This window comes from Anastrepha obliqua, chromosome 3 (assembly GCF_027943255.1).
Source record: "Anastrepha obliqua isolate idAnaObli1 chromosome 3, idAnaObli1_1.0, whole genome shotgun sequence".
In the NCBI taxonomy this organism is placed as follows: Eukaryota; Metazoa; Arthropoda; class Insecta; order Diptera; family Tephritidae; genus Anastrepha; species Anastrepha obliqua.
The window spans coordinates 2,594,526-2,611,188 of record NC_072894.1 but is presented as its reverse complement, the minus strand read 5'-3'; the positions used below and the strand labels follow the sequence as shown (position 1 = coordinate 2,611,188).

At 40.2% G+C, this 16,663-nt stretch overlaps 1 protein-coding gene across 5 annotated transcripts in view; it reads right to left on the bottom strand.

The window, feature by feature from the left end:
* Positions 1 to 1,661: 1,661 nt before the first annotated feature.
* The window catches only part of LOC129241520 (talin-1), a 56,734-nt gene continuing 41,732 nt past the window's right edge, over positions 1,662 to 16,663 (bottom strand). For 4 of the 5 annotated variants that reach the window (XM_054877900.1, XM_054877901.1, XM_054877902.1 and 1 more), the window contains exons 11-17: positions 12,049 to 16,636; positions 11,789 to 11,979; positions 5,825 to 5,941; positions 5,236 to 5,751; positions 4,090 to 4,770; positions 3,073 to 3,722; positions 1,662 to 2,542 (exon numbers count right to left, since the gene is read on the bottom strand). In XM_054877900.1, the coding sequence (XP_054733875.1) occupies positions 2,311 to 2,542; positions 3,073 to 3,722; positions 4,090 to 4,770; positions 5,236 to 5,751; positions 5,825 to 5,941; positions 11,789 to 11,979; positions 12,049 to 16,636 (6,975 nt within the window). In that variant the 3' untranslated portion in view covers positions 1,662 to 2,310. Of the gene's footprint in view, positions 2,543 to 3,072; positions 3,723 to 4,089; positions 4,771 to 5,235; positions 5,752 to 5,824; positions 5,942 to 6,110; positions 9,823 to 11,788; positions 11,980 to 12,048; positions 16,637 to 16,663 lie in introns of those variants that run through there. The other variant, XM_054877904.1, reaches the window with a different exon arrangement.

The window sequence follows — 16,663 nt, the reverse complement described above, 5'->3', positions numbered from 1 at the left end:
TTTTCTTACCGCAATACAACAGCCATTCTTTAATTAGTACGGCGAAATGTTTTGAGTGTTTATCCTCTTCGTTGATAAATATGGCTAGTGGAGCGATGTACACGCCCTAAAATCGAGAGAATGTAAAAAATTTCGCACAGTTTAAGGTTTCACTTCTGTAATAGCAGCTGCTCTCTTTGGTGATAACTACAGTGGAAGTTTCCGAGACCTCCTCAATACAACGAGCAATTTTTCTTTCTGTTTGGGGAGTGCAAATTTTGTTTTGCTTCCGCTACTATCTGGTCTTCCTGCTTCATCGTTTTTCTTGTACTTGGAAATAATATGTCGCACTGTTGTGTGGTTTTCGACAATTTCAGTTTCGCCTATTTCGCAAGTGCTCTTGTCTTGTCTTGTTTTAAAAGAAAGTAAAATTATCTTTTAGTTAATTTTGGTTGCAACTTTAAAGTTTAAGCGGTTTTAGAGATAATGCATGTCAAAGACAAAACCCTTTAGTGTAAAAGTTTTCTTTTTGATTTTCTGTAGGTATCAAACAACTTTTTCAATTTGTGCGTTTTAAAAGTCTTTGAGAAGAATTCAGCCAAAGTAAGCTGGATGCTGCATCGGTGACATGATTTTTAGTCGTTGTTTGTGCGCTATGGTAAATTGTTTCGCTACCTCAGTCACAGTTGGTATGTCAAGATCACCAAGATCGCCTTTCCTTATGTAGTATGGCGCGTGTACTAAGCTTTACAGCACTTTGTTTTGCAGACGTTGGATAGAGGTGATGTACCTTTCACTGGCGCATCCTCAAAACTGTATACCGTAAGTTGAAACCGGTCTTAGTGTTTGTTTGCAATTGAGTTTAAGTTTTAATACGTTTTTTCAACTGACAATCGAAGGTGTCACAAAACTCTACGTCCATGCATCAAGAAAAAATTAAAGCACCGGGATATTATTGAAGCAGTATTTGGGTTATATACCATGGAGCGTATATAGCTGAGCAGATTTCGCGAGGCGTATCAGTAAAGAACATGGTTTCGATGTCTTTCGCTGAAATACTACAAAATAGCTTCCCATAAAATCCGTTTGCCGTTCGAAAGGGGCATAAATTGCGAGCTTTTACATTTGTGGGACAACATCTAATTTGTTATGGATGCTCGACCTTAACCTATGATGGCTGTATGCGCCATACAACTGTTGTTACTTAACATATAATGGCAGTGAAAACTGACTACAACAATACTAGTATTCACTCAAACTCTCGAAAGTGTGGCAAAGTAACAACATCAGACCTAACCTAACAACATCAGAGCGAAAATTGATTTTCTAACTCAATTATCAATACTTAAATTTATTTTATTTTGTTGTACAAAAACAAATACTTGAAAAAAATCTTTAGTAATACACATATGTATGTAAGTAAATAAATGTATGCCAAAAGTATATGAATGTATGTACAAATAAGGCTAATAATGCATTTAGCAGCAGATAATAAAAATCATATACAAATCTATTTTCTTCTAAACTGGCGTATTATCTGTAGAGCGAAACAAAAGTGTTAAAAACTAAAGATTTCATCATTTTTAAAAATCAATCACGGTTAATGTGACACAAAACTGTGCCTGTATTTAACTTAGTTACCACGAATTTTTCTGTTCGATAAATAATTGTCAATGATTGCGTTACATTTGTTCACATTTTGTTGTTTTATTTTCATATAATATTGGAGGCGGCGCTTTCATTTTCATGATTTCTAAATAATTAATACAGTTAATTGTGTTATTTTTAATATTGTTATGCAATTACAGGCAACATCTTGGCAAATATTTTCGTTGCAAACTTTCGTTATGGATTAAAATTCTAGATGAATACACAGATACACAATTTGACATTTAATGAAATACATCAAAGTTATACAAAAAACAAAGAACATTTAGTGTAACGGTACAATTCGACTGCGCTGCCATACCTACAAAGAGTTTTAACTATTTGAAGACCGATTCGGAATTGCATAGTTGCACGTTTTCTTTGCAGGTATTTGGCAGCAATAATTAAAACGGTAAATATATCAAAACTCCTTTATTACTCACTAACACCTACACAGCATTCCATTATTATAGATTATTATAAATTAGTTCAGTTAAAAGCACTTTTGGCAATTTCTTAAGCGCCTTTTGTGGCGAAGTGGCATTCCATAAGCAATCTTCGAGGCAAACACTAGGCTGCTGTCACCGCTGAGGATAGCACCAATATGTTTGCCAATTTAGTTATATTTACATATGTATGTATTTATGTGTATGTATTCTTTTTTATTCGAATCTAAATCTAAATCTACTCCATGCGAAAACTGTGCGACTCTGTTTTCTTTTCCGAGCGCGTCTCGGTAGTGGTGCTAAACGTTTTGCGTTCCATTACACGCTGCGTCATCGACGTCAACCTTTCAGAGCCCTGATCCATAATGCTGACTTTACCGCCATCGGTGCTAAGTGTCAACTGCGAGAAGCTTGAATCCAAAGGTTTGTCGACTATTTCGTTGCTCTTTTCGAAATTGCGCGTTTCATATCTGATAATAGAAAACTCGTGTCATTAATTTCGAACAAAGTTTTCAAAATTCTTATATATGAGTATCTAAAAATAACAATAAAAATAAATAGCAAGATTACACCCTTAGTTGGGTGTTTAGCCGAGCTCCTTCAATTTGTGTGCGTCTTGAAGCTTTCCACAAGTGGAAGGTGGTTTTTTATGCGGAGCCTTTTCTTCTTAGAAATACACTCGGAGGTTAGCCATTTCCTACCGAGGGGCGACCCTTATTACAAAAAACTTTCTCTATCATTTTGTTTCATGCACGGAAATTCGAACCTGTGACACGCACCAACCTATTCGGTGACGGCGGCCCAGGACCGTACTACCAAACATAACAGTTGATTTATACAAAAAACATTTTAAAATTCCGAAAGACGTTAAACAAATCAAACAATCGCTTCAAATAAAAAACTTAAAATTAAAGGAGCTCCTTCAAATAATTAACATTTGGGGATTAACATTGCGATTTAAATTCCAAAAGAAAAATGATTGCATTTAGATTTAACCCACCTGGAAGTGTAACCTTCATAGTTTTGGCCAGGATATGCTCCTCCGCTGGTAATTTGCACCACGCCGCCTTGGCCAAATGTTTTATCGTGCAAATCCTGCACACAAGCTTCCAGTTTACGGTTAACAGATGTCGATTTCTGAGTTGTGGACTGCGGAGTGGTCAGCGACGGTTGATGCGCGTTGGTAGACGTTGATGTTGTTGTGTTTTCAAAAGATTGTTGCTGATAATTACTGACATTTGCTATAGAAGAGGGGGGTTGAGTGAGTTTAGCGCTACCACCACCGTTAGTACTTAGTAAACTGCTGCTGGGACCACCAGCGGCTGGACTGCCGGGGTAGGGGCGTGGCACCGCGTTGGCTGTTAGTTTTGGGTTAGGTCTAAAAGTACTGCCACCGCCTGATGCTGTGGCTGTTTGCATGTTGTACAGGGTGGTCGAAAGTGGCGGAGGCGGTGGTGGTAGTTCAATGCTACCGTTAACCTCAGCACCGCTAGAATATTGGTGGCTCATGGGGGGCGGCGACACAGCATCTGGGTGGTGGAAGTGTTGTGGATGCGTCGCATAGTTATAATGATGCTTGGCCTGTTGCTGCTGACTGTAATAGCTCGGTGATGTTGGCATATCCGAAGGGTAGCCCGAACGGTTTAGTGTCTATGGGTTAGATCATGAAGTTGAATGGTTTTTAATTAGTCAGTACAAATATTAGTTGTTTTAATACGACAAAATGCTATTAGTCTAGATGTATTAAATGAAATACTGGTATTTATAAAGAATGCTTTTAAACTACGGCGATTAACACACTTTTTTCTACGCCAATTGTTGCCAATATCGTTTACTTATTTATTTCTTGTTCTATGTATATGAAAAATTATGTTTTTGCACTTGTTTTTTTTTTTTCTTTTAATTTAGCGGCAGTGTGTTGACCACTCTCTCATTGAGCTTTTTCCTCAAAAGATAGCTACATGAATCAAAAGAATTAACCAAATTAAAATAAGCGCAAATGAGGATTAATTCATACATTATTTTGGCTCTTCTGCAATGTTCCATAGGTGGAATGCGCATACTCCGAATCACTTTCGTCTGTGGCGAATCCCTGTGTCTTTTTCTGCAGCGCACGTGCATGCCTAATGGTGATGAGTTTTTGTCGGGCCTCTTCCAACTGCTTCTCCATGCGCAGTACATCGGAGCGTGCATTAATTTCCTGTGCCATACCATCAACCATCGAAGTGTTGATTTTCAGAGTTTTCTCTTCTTCATCTTCCAGGCCTTGTTGCGCTGCACGCACCAAATTTTCAGTGGACTTGATAACTTGATTGCCTGCGGCTTGTAAACGACGTCCAGCCTCCGAGTTCGGGTTTGATTTCACTTTGCATGCGATGAGTAGTTGGGCAGTTGATGCAGCCACTTGCTTGGCTGTCGAAATTAACATTTCTTCAGTGCCTACTCCGCGCACCAAATTCTGTGCAGCCTCGACAAGGCTATGAGTAGCCGCAGCCACAAGACGAGCAGCAGATATGAGCCCTTCGGACCATTGACCATCGTCCGAAGATGTGAGTGGGCGACGTGCCACTTTGCCTTGATCGATCAATTCGCGTTGTGCGGCATTGGCAGCACGCACCAAAGCCGACGAGGCTGCCATTATGCCCTTTGCCGCCTCAAGAATCATCTCATCGAATTTCATATTCTCGTCCAATTCAATCTATAAACAGAAAAATTACATAAATTAAATATTCTATACAGCATTAGACAAAAATCTATGTTAGACAGGTATATTTTTATTTTACATATTAGAGCGCAAGGCATATTTTGTAAACTTCTTGTTTGAGTTAGTGTTGTTTAGTAGAATGTTAATAATCGCAGTAATAATATGTTTGATTCCTGGGTGAACCTTTTAATGCAACAACCAAGAATATCAAACATATCTAACTGGAACTATTAGCGTTTAGTAAGGGACAGACACAGTACAAATCCACACACCATAAATTTAACTTTTGGTTACGTAAACGAAAGGAGAGTTACTCTTTTTTTCGTAATTATTTTCTTTTAGCGCAGCCATCACCAATGCACAGATAAGATATCACATTAAATTTAACATACGAAAATCCACCACCATGTTAATGTTAAGAATTATTTCCTATTTGTTCATACAGATTTCATGTCTTACCTTCACATCTGGTTGGCGACGTGGTCGCAGCGATGCCAACTTTTTCGCAGCAGCGTCAATGGAAGCGGCAGCACCTAATAATTCATTTTCAGCAATCACTGTCGGGTCTTCGGGATCGATCCAGTCCGAACCCTTCAACAGGCGTGCCATGGCAACCAAATCGGTGACACTTTTGGCAACACGACGAGACAAGTGCACACGATCGTCAGCCGAGCAATTGTGAAGGATGCCGTTCAGAAGTTCACGATATGATTCGCCAACAGCAGCACCCGCTTCAAGTGTACGTTGGCGCAAATCCTCCGTTTCAGCGCAATTCCAAGCAACGGAGCGGCAAATCAGTAGCATCTCAGATATGGCACGTCTACCCAGATTGGCGGCGGCCACAATGTCCGTTTGCAGATTGGAAGCACCAGCGGCAACTGCCTTGGCGGTTGCCAACGTTACATTCTTCGTGACACGTATCAAGTCTTCAGGACCACACTGCGCACTACCGGGTGGAGGCGGCGAGTGGATGGCCTGCAAGTACAAACAACAACAAAATTAGTTTAAAAAATAGAAGTATGAATGCATAGATTTTTATCGAACGCACGCGTATCTCCTGGGAAATGGCCTCGACCGTGGACTCCATTGCACGCGTACCACGTGTGTGCTCATCCTCTACGGCCTTTACGGTCTTCAGCAAAGAGGACACATTTAGCACCATTACCTAGATTAGGATGAAAGACAAAATTAAAAGATAATCGAAATTACGTATAAAGGGACAAATTGGGTATAAACTGCAAATTTAATTAATCTTTTTCATTTCGAAAAGCTATGGCACTTCATTATTTTGAATATTAATAAAGAAAATCCCAAGTTTAAGAGTGTAAAATAATATATTTCGAATACATCGGAGAGATATCCATTTATTTATGATCTAAATGATAGTTAAAATTTCTTTATTGAGTTTAGTGTTTAATACAAAAACAAGTTTTTATGTTAGGCTGAAATGTATGACATAATGCCTATATGATTTTCACAATACAAAACTTAGCAGAATGAACTTGAAATTGCAGATGCTGCAGTACGCGATTTGATGACTTCATCGGGAAAGTCGGTATCTTTTTTGCACTTATCGCTCATTGGTTGTAATTAATTTTGAGAGAACAACTATCGATTTTATTGTTAAGGGCAAGGCTGCTAGACTGTCAAATTTTGAGTAGTTACTAAAATAATTTACATACCTACATATCTGTGGACATATGACACAACTTACACCGACTTTGCATTTCCTAGCTATGAATCACTTTCATATATGTATATCGGGTGATCAAACAAAGCAGAAATATTGTCGGATGATATTTTTTTTATAATCTGGTAAATAATTTCATGGCATTTATTTTTTGAATATGATATACAGCATATTTCCGTCGCGGCTCCGAGTTACAATTCGATCTTTATCTTTATTTCTTTAAATTTCATTTCGATCAGCCAGATTTTTGACAACCTTTGAATTATAAATAAATCTGAATAATAAATCTAAATGTGCCCAATCAGCAAAAATGCGATGCAACGATGGTTACTTGGTGTCAATTGTTGCACTGGCTGTATTTTATAGGCACGTAAGTCAAGCTCCTTACGTAAAGTTTTCCACGTAGCCGAAAGACAAAGGCCAACAAGTTGAGAACGACAACGAATCGACATTTCGACGTCTTCTTCAACACTTCGCGAAATCTAGAGCGACTACGACATCACAACACTTTGCCAACAGATTTTTTTTTTTTTTAATAAATTTCCACAATTTGGAGGCGTTGTTCTGGCGTTAAACGATTCATGAGGACTTATCAAACCTTACTGAACCGAAATGTCAACACAGTTCAGCATTCTCAACTGTTGCAGAACCGATATCGATAGTTCTCATGCAGCTAAGAAAACACCTGATACATAGCTGGGTTTTAGTGAAATATTTAAACTAAAGTCATTCACAGCTGTGGCTTAAAAGCCAATGCCAATGAAATTTCAATTAAAATATTAAATTTGTATATGAACGATCAGGATTTATTAAGCTTAGAACAAAAAACTACTTCAGGGAAATATCTCGTTTTGTCAGAAGTCCACAGATATAGGTACATAAAGATATGTGTATTCATCTTAATGATGCATGGTAGCTAATTAATTGCTTCAAACTAAATAAATTTATACAAAGAGTAATAACCTGAGATAGATCGCCTAAGGTTTCCTAAGTACTCTACGTACTTTAATTTAAGCAACTTCTACTCCTTCAAATAATCGGTCTAAGTGTCATATTCTTTACGTTGTTTGAAAAGAATAACCACTTCGGGTAGGAACGTTTGTAGAACATGTCCATTTATAGCGAAATTACTTTAAAGAATTTAAAAAAGTTTACAACTCTAGCATTTTCAACGCTGTTATAGATACAGTGCGCTAAATAACTCTAACAACGGGACTTGTTGACAAGCTTCGACAATTTACAATTATTTGATGCTTATTGAATTGTAACAATTATTTTTGGTGTCTTCTTCTTCCATATATGTAAAAAAATGTCGATCATTCCTTATATGGGGAAAATGCACAGGGACGCCAGAAGAAAAACCTTAAATATCAAAACTAAAAAAGTTAGATTTTAGGATTTAACCGAAGATTCAAGGCGGAAGAAATAAAAGTCAAATTAACTGTTATTTTTGATTAAGAACATATCGGCCCAAAAAGAATGGCTAGTAGCTGACTTTTTGGAAAAAAATCAAAAAAATTTAAACCATATAGGATTAATAACCTTGGCTACCAGAGGTCGGCAAAATTGACTCTGCGAGTGTGTTGGCAAGCACAGAGTAAACGCACTGCACTTCAGTGGTGAAAAGAGTAAAATTTAAACACCAAATGTGTCAACAATGAAAACCCTTGTTTATTAAAAAATAGTGGTTTAATGATTATTAATATAATACTTTTGAAACAGTTTCTGGTTAGAAGTATATTTTTTAAATGACCTGTTTTTAATTAGATTTAGATTGGAACACATAAATTTTAAATCAGAAAAAATTTGTTCGCAAAAGTAAATGGAAGTAAAAAGTGATAACATCTTAAAAGAAAATTCTTTGAGTTAAGGATACAAACTGTTATCCAAAATTCTGCATAACTCAATTATATCGCTTCTACTATAAAAATTTAACTCGCTTCGTAGGATTATTATTTCTGGATGAACTTCAAAATCTTAGCTGTTCTCATCCCAAGTAAAGAGGTGATTAAAGAGTTCAAAGCAATTTTGAATTTCCTTAATGTCTTCGAAACTATGCTCAAAATTAAAAAAAAATAGTTTCCAATAGTTTCTTTTTTTCCAGTAAACAAATTACCCCTCCGCAAACCCTGAAAATTGTCAAATGCCTATGAAAAATATTGTAATGTCTACTGGAATTATATTCACGCGTTTCTTTAATAGATGTGTGCCAATTTTTTTTATAATAATAATTTATTAATTTTTTTTTTAATAATTTTATTCATACATATATCCATATGTCCACTGTAGTTTAAGAAAATTACCAGCGTAGCTTTGCCGACCTCTGCTATATACCAATGTTAAATAGACAAATTCTTTTCGACTGACTTTTACGAATTAAATTTCGAAAATAACTATTCTCTTCGATCCCTGTGCAAAATTATTTGATACTCAGCAAAATGCATTCCTTGAGTTAATTTTCTGATTTTCATCATCCAACCTGGTTCGGTTTGTGCCAGAAATATTTCATGTAGACCTCTTTCAGCTACTCCGGTGTATTCAAGCAAAAGTAACTGGTGCGTAGGCCTTACAGGCCTTTCTCCGATATATTTCAAGCACTGCTCTTTAGGACATTCAAAGCTGATAGAAACTTTTTCCAAGTGTTTTTTGGTATTTTCAAAAAGGTTACAATAACAACAACCAATAAAAGCTAAGTAGAATAGTTTTGTGCTACAGTCTGCATAATTTAGTTTTTCCCCGGTCTACGAATAGCAATTCTACATACAGATTATTGTGCCATCTACTTTTGTGTGCAATAAAGCTGAGACAATCTAGCAAGAAAAAACAAAAAAAAAAAAAAAAAATCCTACCAAAACGTAAAGCAAGTCGAGTTCAACAGCATCCGCAAATTCTTACAAAGCCGAAATAGGGATGATGGTATAAAAATCGTTATTAGTAATTTTTAAGTTTATGCCCAAATATTTTTAGTATCTCCAGTTGCTTCATTTTAGGCATTAAATTTTGATTTTGCGGTGCTTGTCGGTCGACTAGTATTAAATATATTTTCCAAAATATCAAAACAATATAAGAGCAGGCGCTTGTGGCAGCAGCAGCTGTTTGTTTTTAATTCATTGGCTGATGGTGCTACAGATGGCGGAGTGTGAGATGAATTCGTCGCGGATGTGTTTAGCAGCAAGAATCGTGCACAGGGAGCCACTGCGCTATAACGGTTTCTTGCTTGTTGCTTGGCTTGGCGTGGTGGTGGTCTAAGAGCTAAGGATTCCATAACTTATGTGTGACTGGCGATGTAGATGGCGCTGGCCATTCATGTTAGTACCAGCAACTGCGGCAGCAGATGTGCACATTTCTTTAAGCGTCTGTGATACCCCCAGGGCATTTTTTATTATGATTTTATCGTTTTTGTTTTGTTTTTTGTTTTATACAGGACAAATGGGCACACGAACAAGTGACAAGTACAATGTAATGGAAGAAGAGAAAAGAGAGAAGGCAATGACAGTATGCGGATAACACTTGTATGTATGTTTGTATTATCAATTGCTCTGGCTTAAAGGGTTATACAAATGTTTGAAGTGTTTTGTGCGTAAGCAATTAGAAACCACAGCGAAAGACTTAGCAGGAGGTATTCAGTTGTTAACAAGAGAAGAGAGTAGATAGTAGATTTTAAGGCAGAAAGCAAAAGAGCGTGCAAGTAAGCGAGTGCTGCACGTGCAAGGATGCTGCACGGAACACATGTTATGGCCGTCGCGCTACAACGATCTATATGCAAGTTTGTTAGAACCATTTATTACCAGCGATCTGCAGCCATACAACCAAATGTGTGTGTTTTTTTGTACACAGTGTGAAGTGGCAGTGGAGCATTCGTGGTGCGTATTTGCACCCGTATTTAAGCAATTAAGATATTGAATAAATGAATGCATTTGTGGCCAAGTGTGTTACTAGTTGCAGGGAGCGCATTACTTATTAGAAACGTAGGCATTAAAGACATACAAACGTGTACCTTAGATATAGATCAATAAAAGGACGACAACACCACAAGACAATTATTATACAGTCAGTAACAAAAAATAGTGGGCTTTTGTACAATCTAATAAATTCCTTAATAGTTTCATTGAAAGAGCTATACACATTTTGAGATGATAAGAAGTGACTCAGTAAGCTCCTCCACATTTTCACACAAAAAAACTTGAGGGAGCACCCAATATCTTTTACAAATGTATATGTATATGCTTATTATTTAAGCATTAAATGAAGTGCCAAAGCCATTAAGTTATTTTACATAAACGATGTAGTTTTTACAAAGTGAGTGATATGCAGCTTTTAGTGAAAAAGAAAAATGATTACATTGTTTAGTGCATTTGAGTGTAGGTATACATAAATATAAACATTTACAACTACTTTATAAAAATGATTCTGTGCACCTAATGTGTTTCTAGAGACACAAAAAGTATTAAGCGCATATCAATAGTTGTCATGTAAGAAAATATTATAAATTTTTGTGGTTAAGGTAACCACAGAAATTTTGTTTCTTCACATTCTACAAAACAAATAGCTAGAATTCGAGCTATGCTACCTTTTAAACTTATGCAATGCACCCTATTCGATAAACCTCGAGGGAGTATTTGTCTATCTAATCTCCTAGTTTCACACAAAAGACTAAAATAACTTCAATACTCTCATTTTGTTGCAATAAAAAATCTAGTCAAAGTAAGTTCCAATAATAGAAACTCTAAAAATTAGCATTCAATTTTAATCTTAATAAAACAAACGTAAAAAAAACAACTTTTAATTTGCAGGCATGAATAAATTTGTGAGCTTCCTGTTCAATCCAAGATTTATATGTAGTAATCAAGTTGAAAATTTAAATATTGTAGAATTCGAGCTTTCTCATAACAAATTAAAAAATGTATAACAGCAAAATATTTTTTTTATTTTCTTCCTTGTTTGACTGCTTGTAGCTCTGCCACTCTACGGAGCTAGCTAAAGGTGAAATTTTAATGACACATGCAATGAAATGAAACAGACCAAAGTACCAAAACACAAAAGCTACTGATAATTAAACATTATTTCTTCTGTGAATATTTAACACGAATTGCCAAAATTTCGGAAAGTCAGTGTTTATACAGAATTACATTATAATCAAACAGTAATAATTAATGAGGAAAATATTAAAATTAAAAGAACCACAACAACTAAAGCTTTGAAATTAGCCTCACGACTTATTGTATTGAATTGACGTCTTAAAATCGATGTATAAAATATGATAATGTGAATTAAGAAGTTCGTTTCTAGTACTAAAGGTTGGATAGTTGAAACTCTACTTACCCTGGCACTCTCCTTCAAATCTTGCATCGAAGGATCATGTATGGGTTTGCCAGAAGCCAATTTGGTGGCATTGATCAGGTCGCCCAAAGCGGAAGCTACATCTTTCACTGCATTGATAACCATGACTTGCGAATCCGGTTGTGTAGAGCCGAGGCTACATGCACCTCTTTTAACGGCTTCCGCAAGTTGAACTATAGAAAGTAAAGAAAGCGTATAAGTTGGTTTTAAGAAGCCAAGAATAAATCAGCCAGTGAGCTCACGTATGGTAGAGACGGCATTTTGAGCTGCGTTAGCCAACTCGTCCTGTGTGCCAGCTGCGCCTGTTACTAGCACTTTCGTGTCTTCTACAAGAGCCTTAGCGGTCTGCAAAATGTGTTCGCGATGGTCAGCAAATGTGCCATCGCCATCTGAATGCAAAGTGCCGGCCGTGGCAAACATTATAGTCGTATCAAGGTCACCAATAATGCCCGACACTGTATGTGCGGCATTGATACAAGCTTGTGTTCCGCGCGATCCGGCCTGCAGCGCAGCTAAAACTTGTGCCACCTTCTCCGAGACATCGCGTGCATTACGTGCGATTTCATTCTGGGCCGATGTATCATTGGGACGGGCTCCGGCAGCACCTGACTGTATCATTGAGCTTACCGAGCGACCCAAATCCACCACAGTCGATCGTATACGCATGGCTACATCCGGAGTAGATGTTGTGGTAGATGCACCTACCGAATCCTGAGTCAGTTGTGTGTACTGCTGTGTCATTTCTAGGGCAAGTTGCGGTAACAGCTGTGGCTCGATAGTAGCTTTGGCGTTCATCTCATTAGCTAGACGAGCAATTTCCTTCGCCGACTGCACCATGCGTGTTTGGTAATCCACAAATGAGTCCGAGTAAGAGGCGTTAAGAAGTGATTGGCGCTTGTCGGTCAAACGTGTAATGGCACGATTCACTTGCTCCATCAGCCCCGTTACAACACCCATTTCAGCGTTGATCTTTTCGACTGTTTCAGTGAGTTCCTGCATAGCCTGCCGTGTGTAATCAACGGACTCGTCCAAATGAGTATGAGCGTGCGTGGATCGTGGATTTCCGGCGGAATCTTTGGCCGCTTGCACTAGGGTTACAGCACTCTCTACTACTGACTTAGTTTGATTGATCAGACTCATTTGTTGGTTGGTGTGCACGATATGGGTACAAGCGCCGACCGCACCATTTACCATTGGCACAATGTAGCGCGAGATCTCGCCCACAGCATGGCCCAGTTGTTCAGCGTTGTTTTTTCCAGCCATTCGAATGGGTTCAAGCTTATCAATTAGCTCAGCTGCAGAGTTTAATGTCTGGCCACTGAACCCGTGCAGATTATTATCGCGGCGTTGACTTAGTCCCTGAGCGCTCACGGCCATTGCACAGCTATCCAATTCACGAGTGCATGTGTTCAGTGTGTGCAACACTTGCTCGCATTGTGCTTGGCCGGGTGCTTTTTCGCGGATGTTATCCACCAAACGTTTCACAGACTCGGAAACGGGAGCAGAGGCATTCGAAAGCTGCTGCCACACTGGAGGATCGTCGGGTGACAGTGCCAATGATTTTGCAGCTTTTACCATTTCTATTACACCGTCGATCACACCGCGTCCCGCATTAATAACAGGCTCTTGCGCCTTCCGCCCCTCTGCTGAGATTTTAGCAGGCACAGAAATGAATTCGGGGCTGGAAGCATATTGCCTCACTGCTTTCACAGACTCTAGTAATGGCTCCACAAGACGAGCACGTGTTGGTGTCGAAGGCTCATCGTCAATGCCCTTTATCTCCTGCACTAAGTTCGATGTGGCTGTGGCAACCTGCTTGGCCAACACAATAAACTCATTCTTTGCCACCGGATTGTTAGTATTCATGCTGGCCTGACGACATATAGAGCACAAATAACTGGTATGCTTGGCGATTATTGTTAGTGCCGAAATCTTTTGCTGCTTCGTTGACTTGGCACTGCTAACGATGTCGCAGTGCTGACGGATACCTTGATATGCCCAGGTTAATTGGGCCTGATCAATGATGCCTGGTCGCCCAGCCACACTGCTCGGGTGCGACACTCCTATCAAGTAGGCTGCCTGTGCAGATGATTCAATTAAGCCGTGAATTGATTCTGCGACGGTGTTTACCGATTGACCAAAGCCAACGTGGTTCGACTGTTTGGCATTATTAATCATTTCCGAAATGGCATAACCCAGATTGCGTGACTTATTAGTCGCATTTTCAACGCATTCGAAATAGCCTTGTTCATTGATTGGTTCATGTGGGTATTCGAGCATTACTCGGAGCCCCTCGATATTGCGCATCGCATTGTCACACTCTTTTTGCCCAGGTGCCGACTGTATGCTGGCGTCGACAAGTTTGTTTATGCTTTCGGTGACGCTCCGTGCTGCTGCGTGTAATAGATTCTTCGCATTTGGTTGTCCCGGGTCGGCAGCGATTGACTTCGCAGTAGATAGCAAAGAGCAGGATTGCGTCGAGACGTTACGAAGCCGATCAATCATTTCTGAACGCACCACTTCATCCTGCGTCTGGCCGGCCATCTCCATTGAGACAGCTAAAAGATCGCGATAGTTTGCTGCAAAGTTCTGGCTTCTATCTGCTAGCTGTGCGGGACTATCATAAGCCTGCACAATGTGCCCACTGGCCACACTAAGCCCTTCTGCCACCTGCTTCAGCTCCGATTGCAACGTATTGTAGTTACGATCCGATGGTGGGAATTCACTCATTGACAGTATCTCACTCAATTCACTTACATTGCGCAGAGCATTGTCCACTTCACGTTGACCAGGTATGCAGTCGACTGTCTTCGAAATAGCTGCAGTAACATCACGTCCAGCTTGAGTCAATGCATCTGTGCTGCCGACATTTTGCAATGTGCGCTGTGCTTCTTCAATCAAGCGAGCCGAATGCAGTACCACCTCGTCGGCACAGTCAATTACTGTAGGATTCTTCGTTGTTGCAGCTACACCATGAACACTTTTTGTGAAATCCCCGAGTGCCAAGGCAGTGTCGCGGCCAGCCACTCCAGCATACCTACGTTGCTCTTGTATAACTGACGACAGCAGCTGTCTAAGCGCAAGCCCTACATTTTTAGCGGATACTCGCAACTGTTGAGCAGTGTTTTCGATAGTCTCCCCAGGAAGTGGGCGAATGCTGCCTGATTGCGCTGCCTTGCGAGTGTCATCCAGAACGTTGTGTAAGTTACGCACCGCCTCCAAGGCCGATTCCAATTCCTGACCGCCACAGGCTTCTCGAGCACGCTGGGCCGCCGAGTTCAACTCAGACACGGTTTGACCCAGGTATAAGGCACTTTTTGAGAGCTGAGTAGCCGACGGGATATCCGTAACAGTCGGTTGTAGAGCTCGTGCCGAACGCGATACTTGTATGGCAGGCTCAATGAATTGTTCAGCAGCTTCTATTAGATTCAGCTGCGCATTTGGATCATCTGGGCTCGATCGCGTTGTCTTCACCGAGGTAACAAGACGTGGAATTGTGTCGGCTGCGCGTTTACAGTCTTGCAGCAGTTGTTCCTTGGTTTGATGGTCGTCGCTATGCTGCACCGCATTTTGTGCGGCTGATATACACTGAGTAGCCGCCGAAGCGGCCTGCTTTGAACAGTATTCTAGACGATGGATTAGGTTTCGTTTTATGGCTGGCGTATTAGCCGCCGTGGTGGTAATTTCACGCAGTTCTTCAGCAGCACGTCGCAAGGCGTTCTGATTCTCGGTGTTTTGTGGATTACCCGAACAGAGACGAGCCGCTTCGACAAGTTTTGCCGTAGCATCTGCCAGTTGCTTGGCAGCCGAAAGTAAGCGACGCTGCATATCTTCGTCTTTCTGTTGATCCGCCTCGCCCTTAATGCTCTGTATCAATTGGGCTGTTGCTTGACCTAGTGTTTTGGCATGACGAACCATCTCCTGCGCGTCATTGGATGCAACCAATATGTCAGTACCAATAATCACATTCTCCACCGGACTCATCTCCTGACTTGTGCGAATAGCGTATTCGCGTGAGCTCAACTTCACATGGTCCAGCATATCACTCAAACTCTTCGAGACATCACGCGCAGCAGCAAGTAAATCATTTTTCAATTTCGGATCGGTGGTTGCATCGTTACACACTTCACACAGATTGTTAACAGCTCGCGCTACATTGCGGGCAGCGGCTTCCAGCTGCTCTCGGCAAGCAGCATTATGCAGAGTAGGAGCCACGACTTTTGCACACGCGACCAGTTGACTGGTAGCCAAAGCACATTGACTGGCAGCACCAATAACGCGATTACGTGACTCTTCATCTTCACAGCTGGCAGCAATCGATTTGGCGCGCAACATCAAAGCAGCAGTTGTATTTGCCACTGCCTTGGCCAAGCTCAAGAGCATATCATGCAAATCGCGATTCTCTGGCACTTCTTCTTCAGCGATTGTGCTAAGCACGTGAGTTGTTGCTTCGCCTACACGACTGGCGGCGTTGATAAGACTCTGGGAAGGTTCTTTACTCTCTGGCTCGGCGGCCTTCAGCAAATCGCTGAAAGCATTGCACAAATTACGGGCTGCATCAAGCAATCGATCGCCATTGTTGCTATCCTCCATCAGAGCAGCGATCAGACGTACCTCTTTAGTAACTTCCGGAATTGTTTGCGTTATTTGTGAAACCGAAGCGGAGATGGCCTCTGTGTCGACCTCATCGAATTGAGAAGCTGTTATAATTTGTGCGGTAGCCGCGTTCATAGTAGCAACGTGACTAGTAACAGCTTGCTTAGAAGTATCCAAAGTATTCTCACGCCACTCGATTGACCGCAAGTCAGTGCCTAATTCTTGTATTGGGGCCTACAAAGCAGCAGAAAGGTGAGGTGA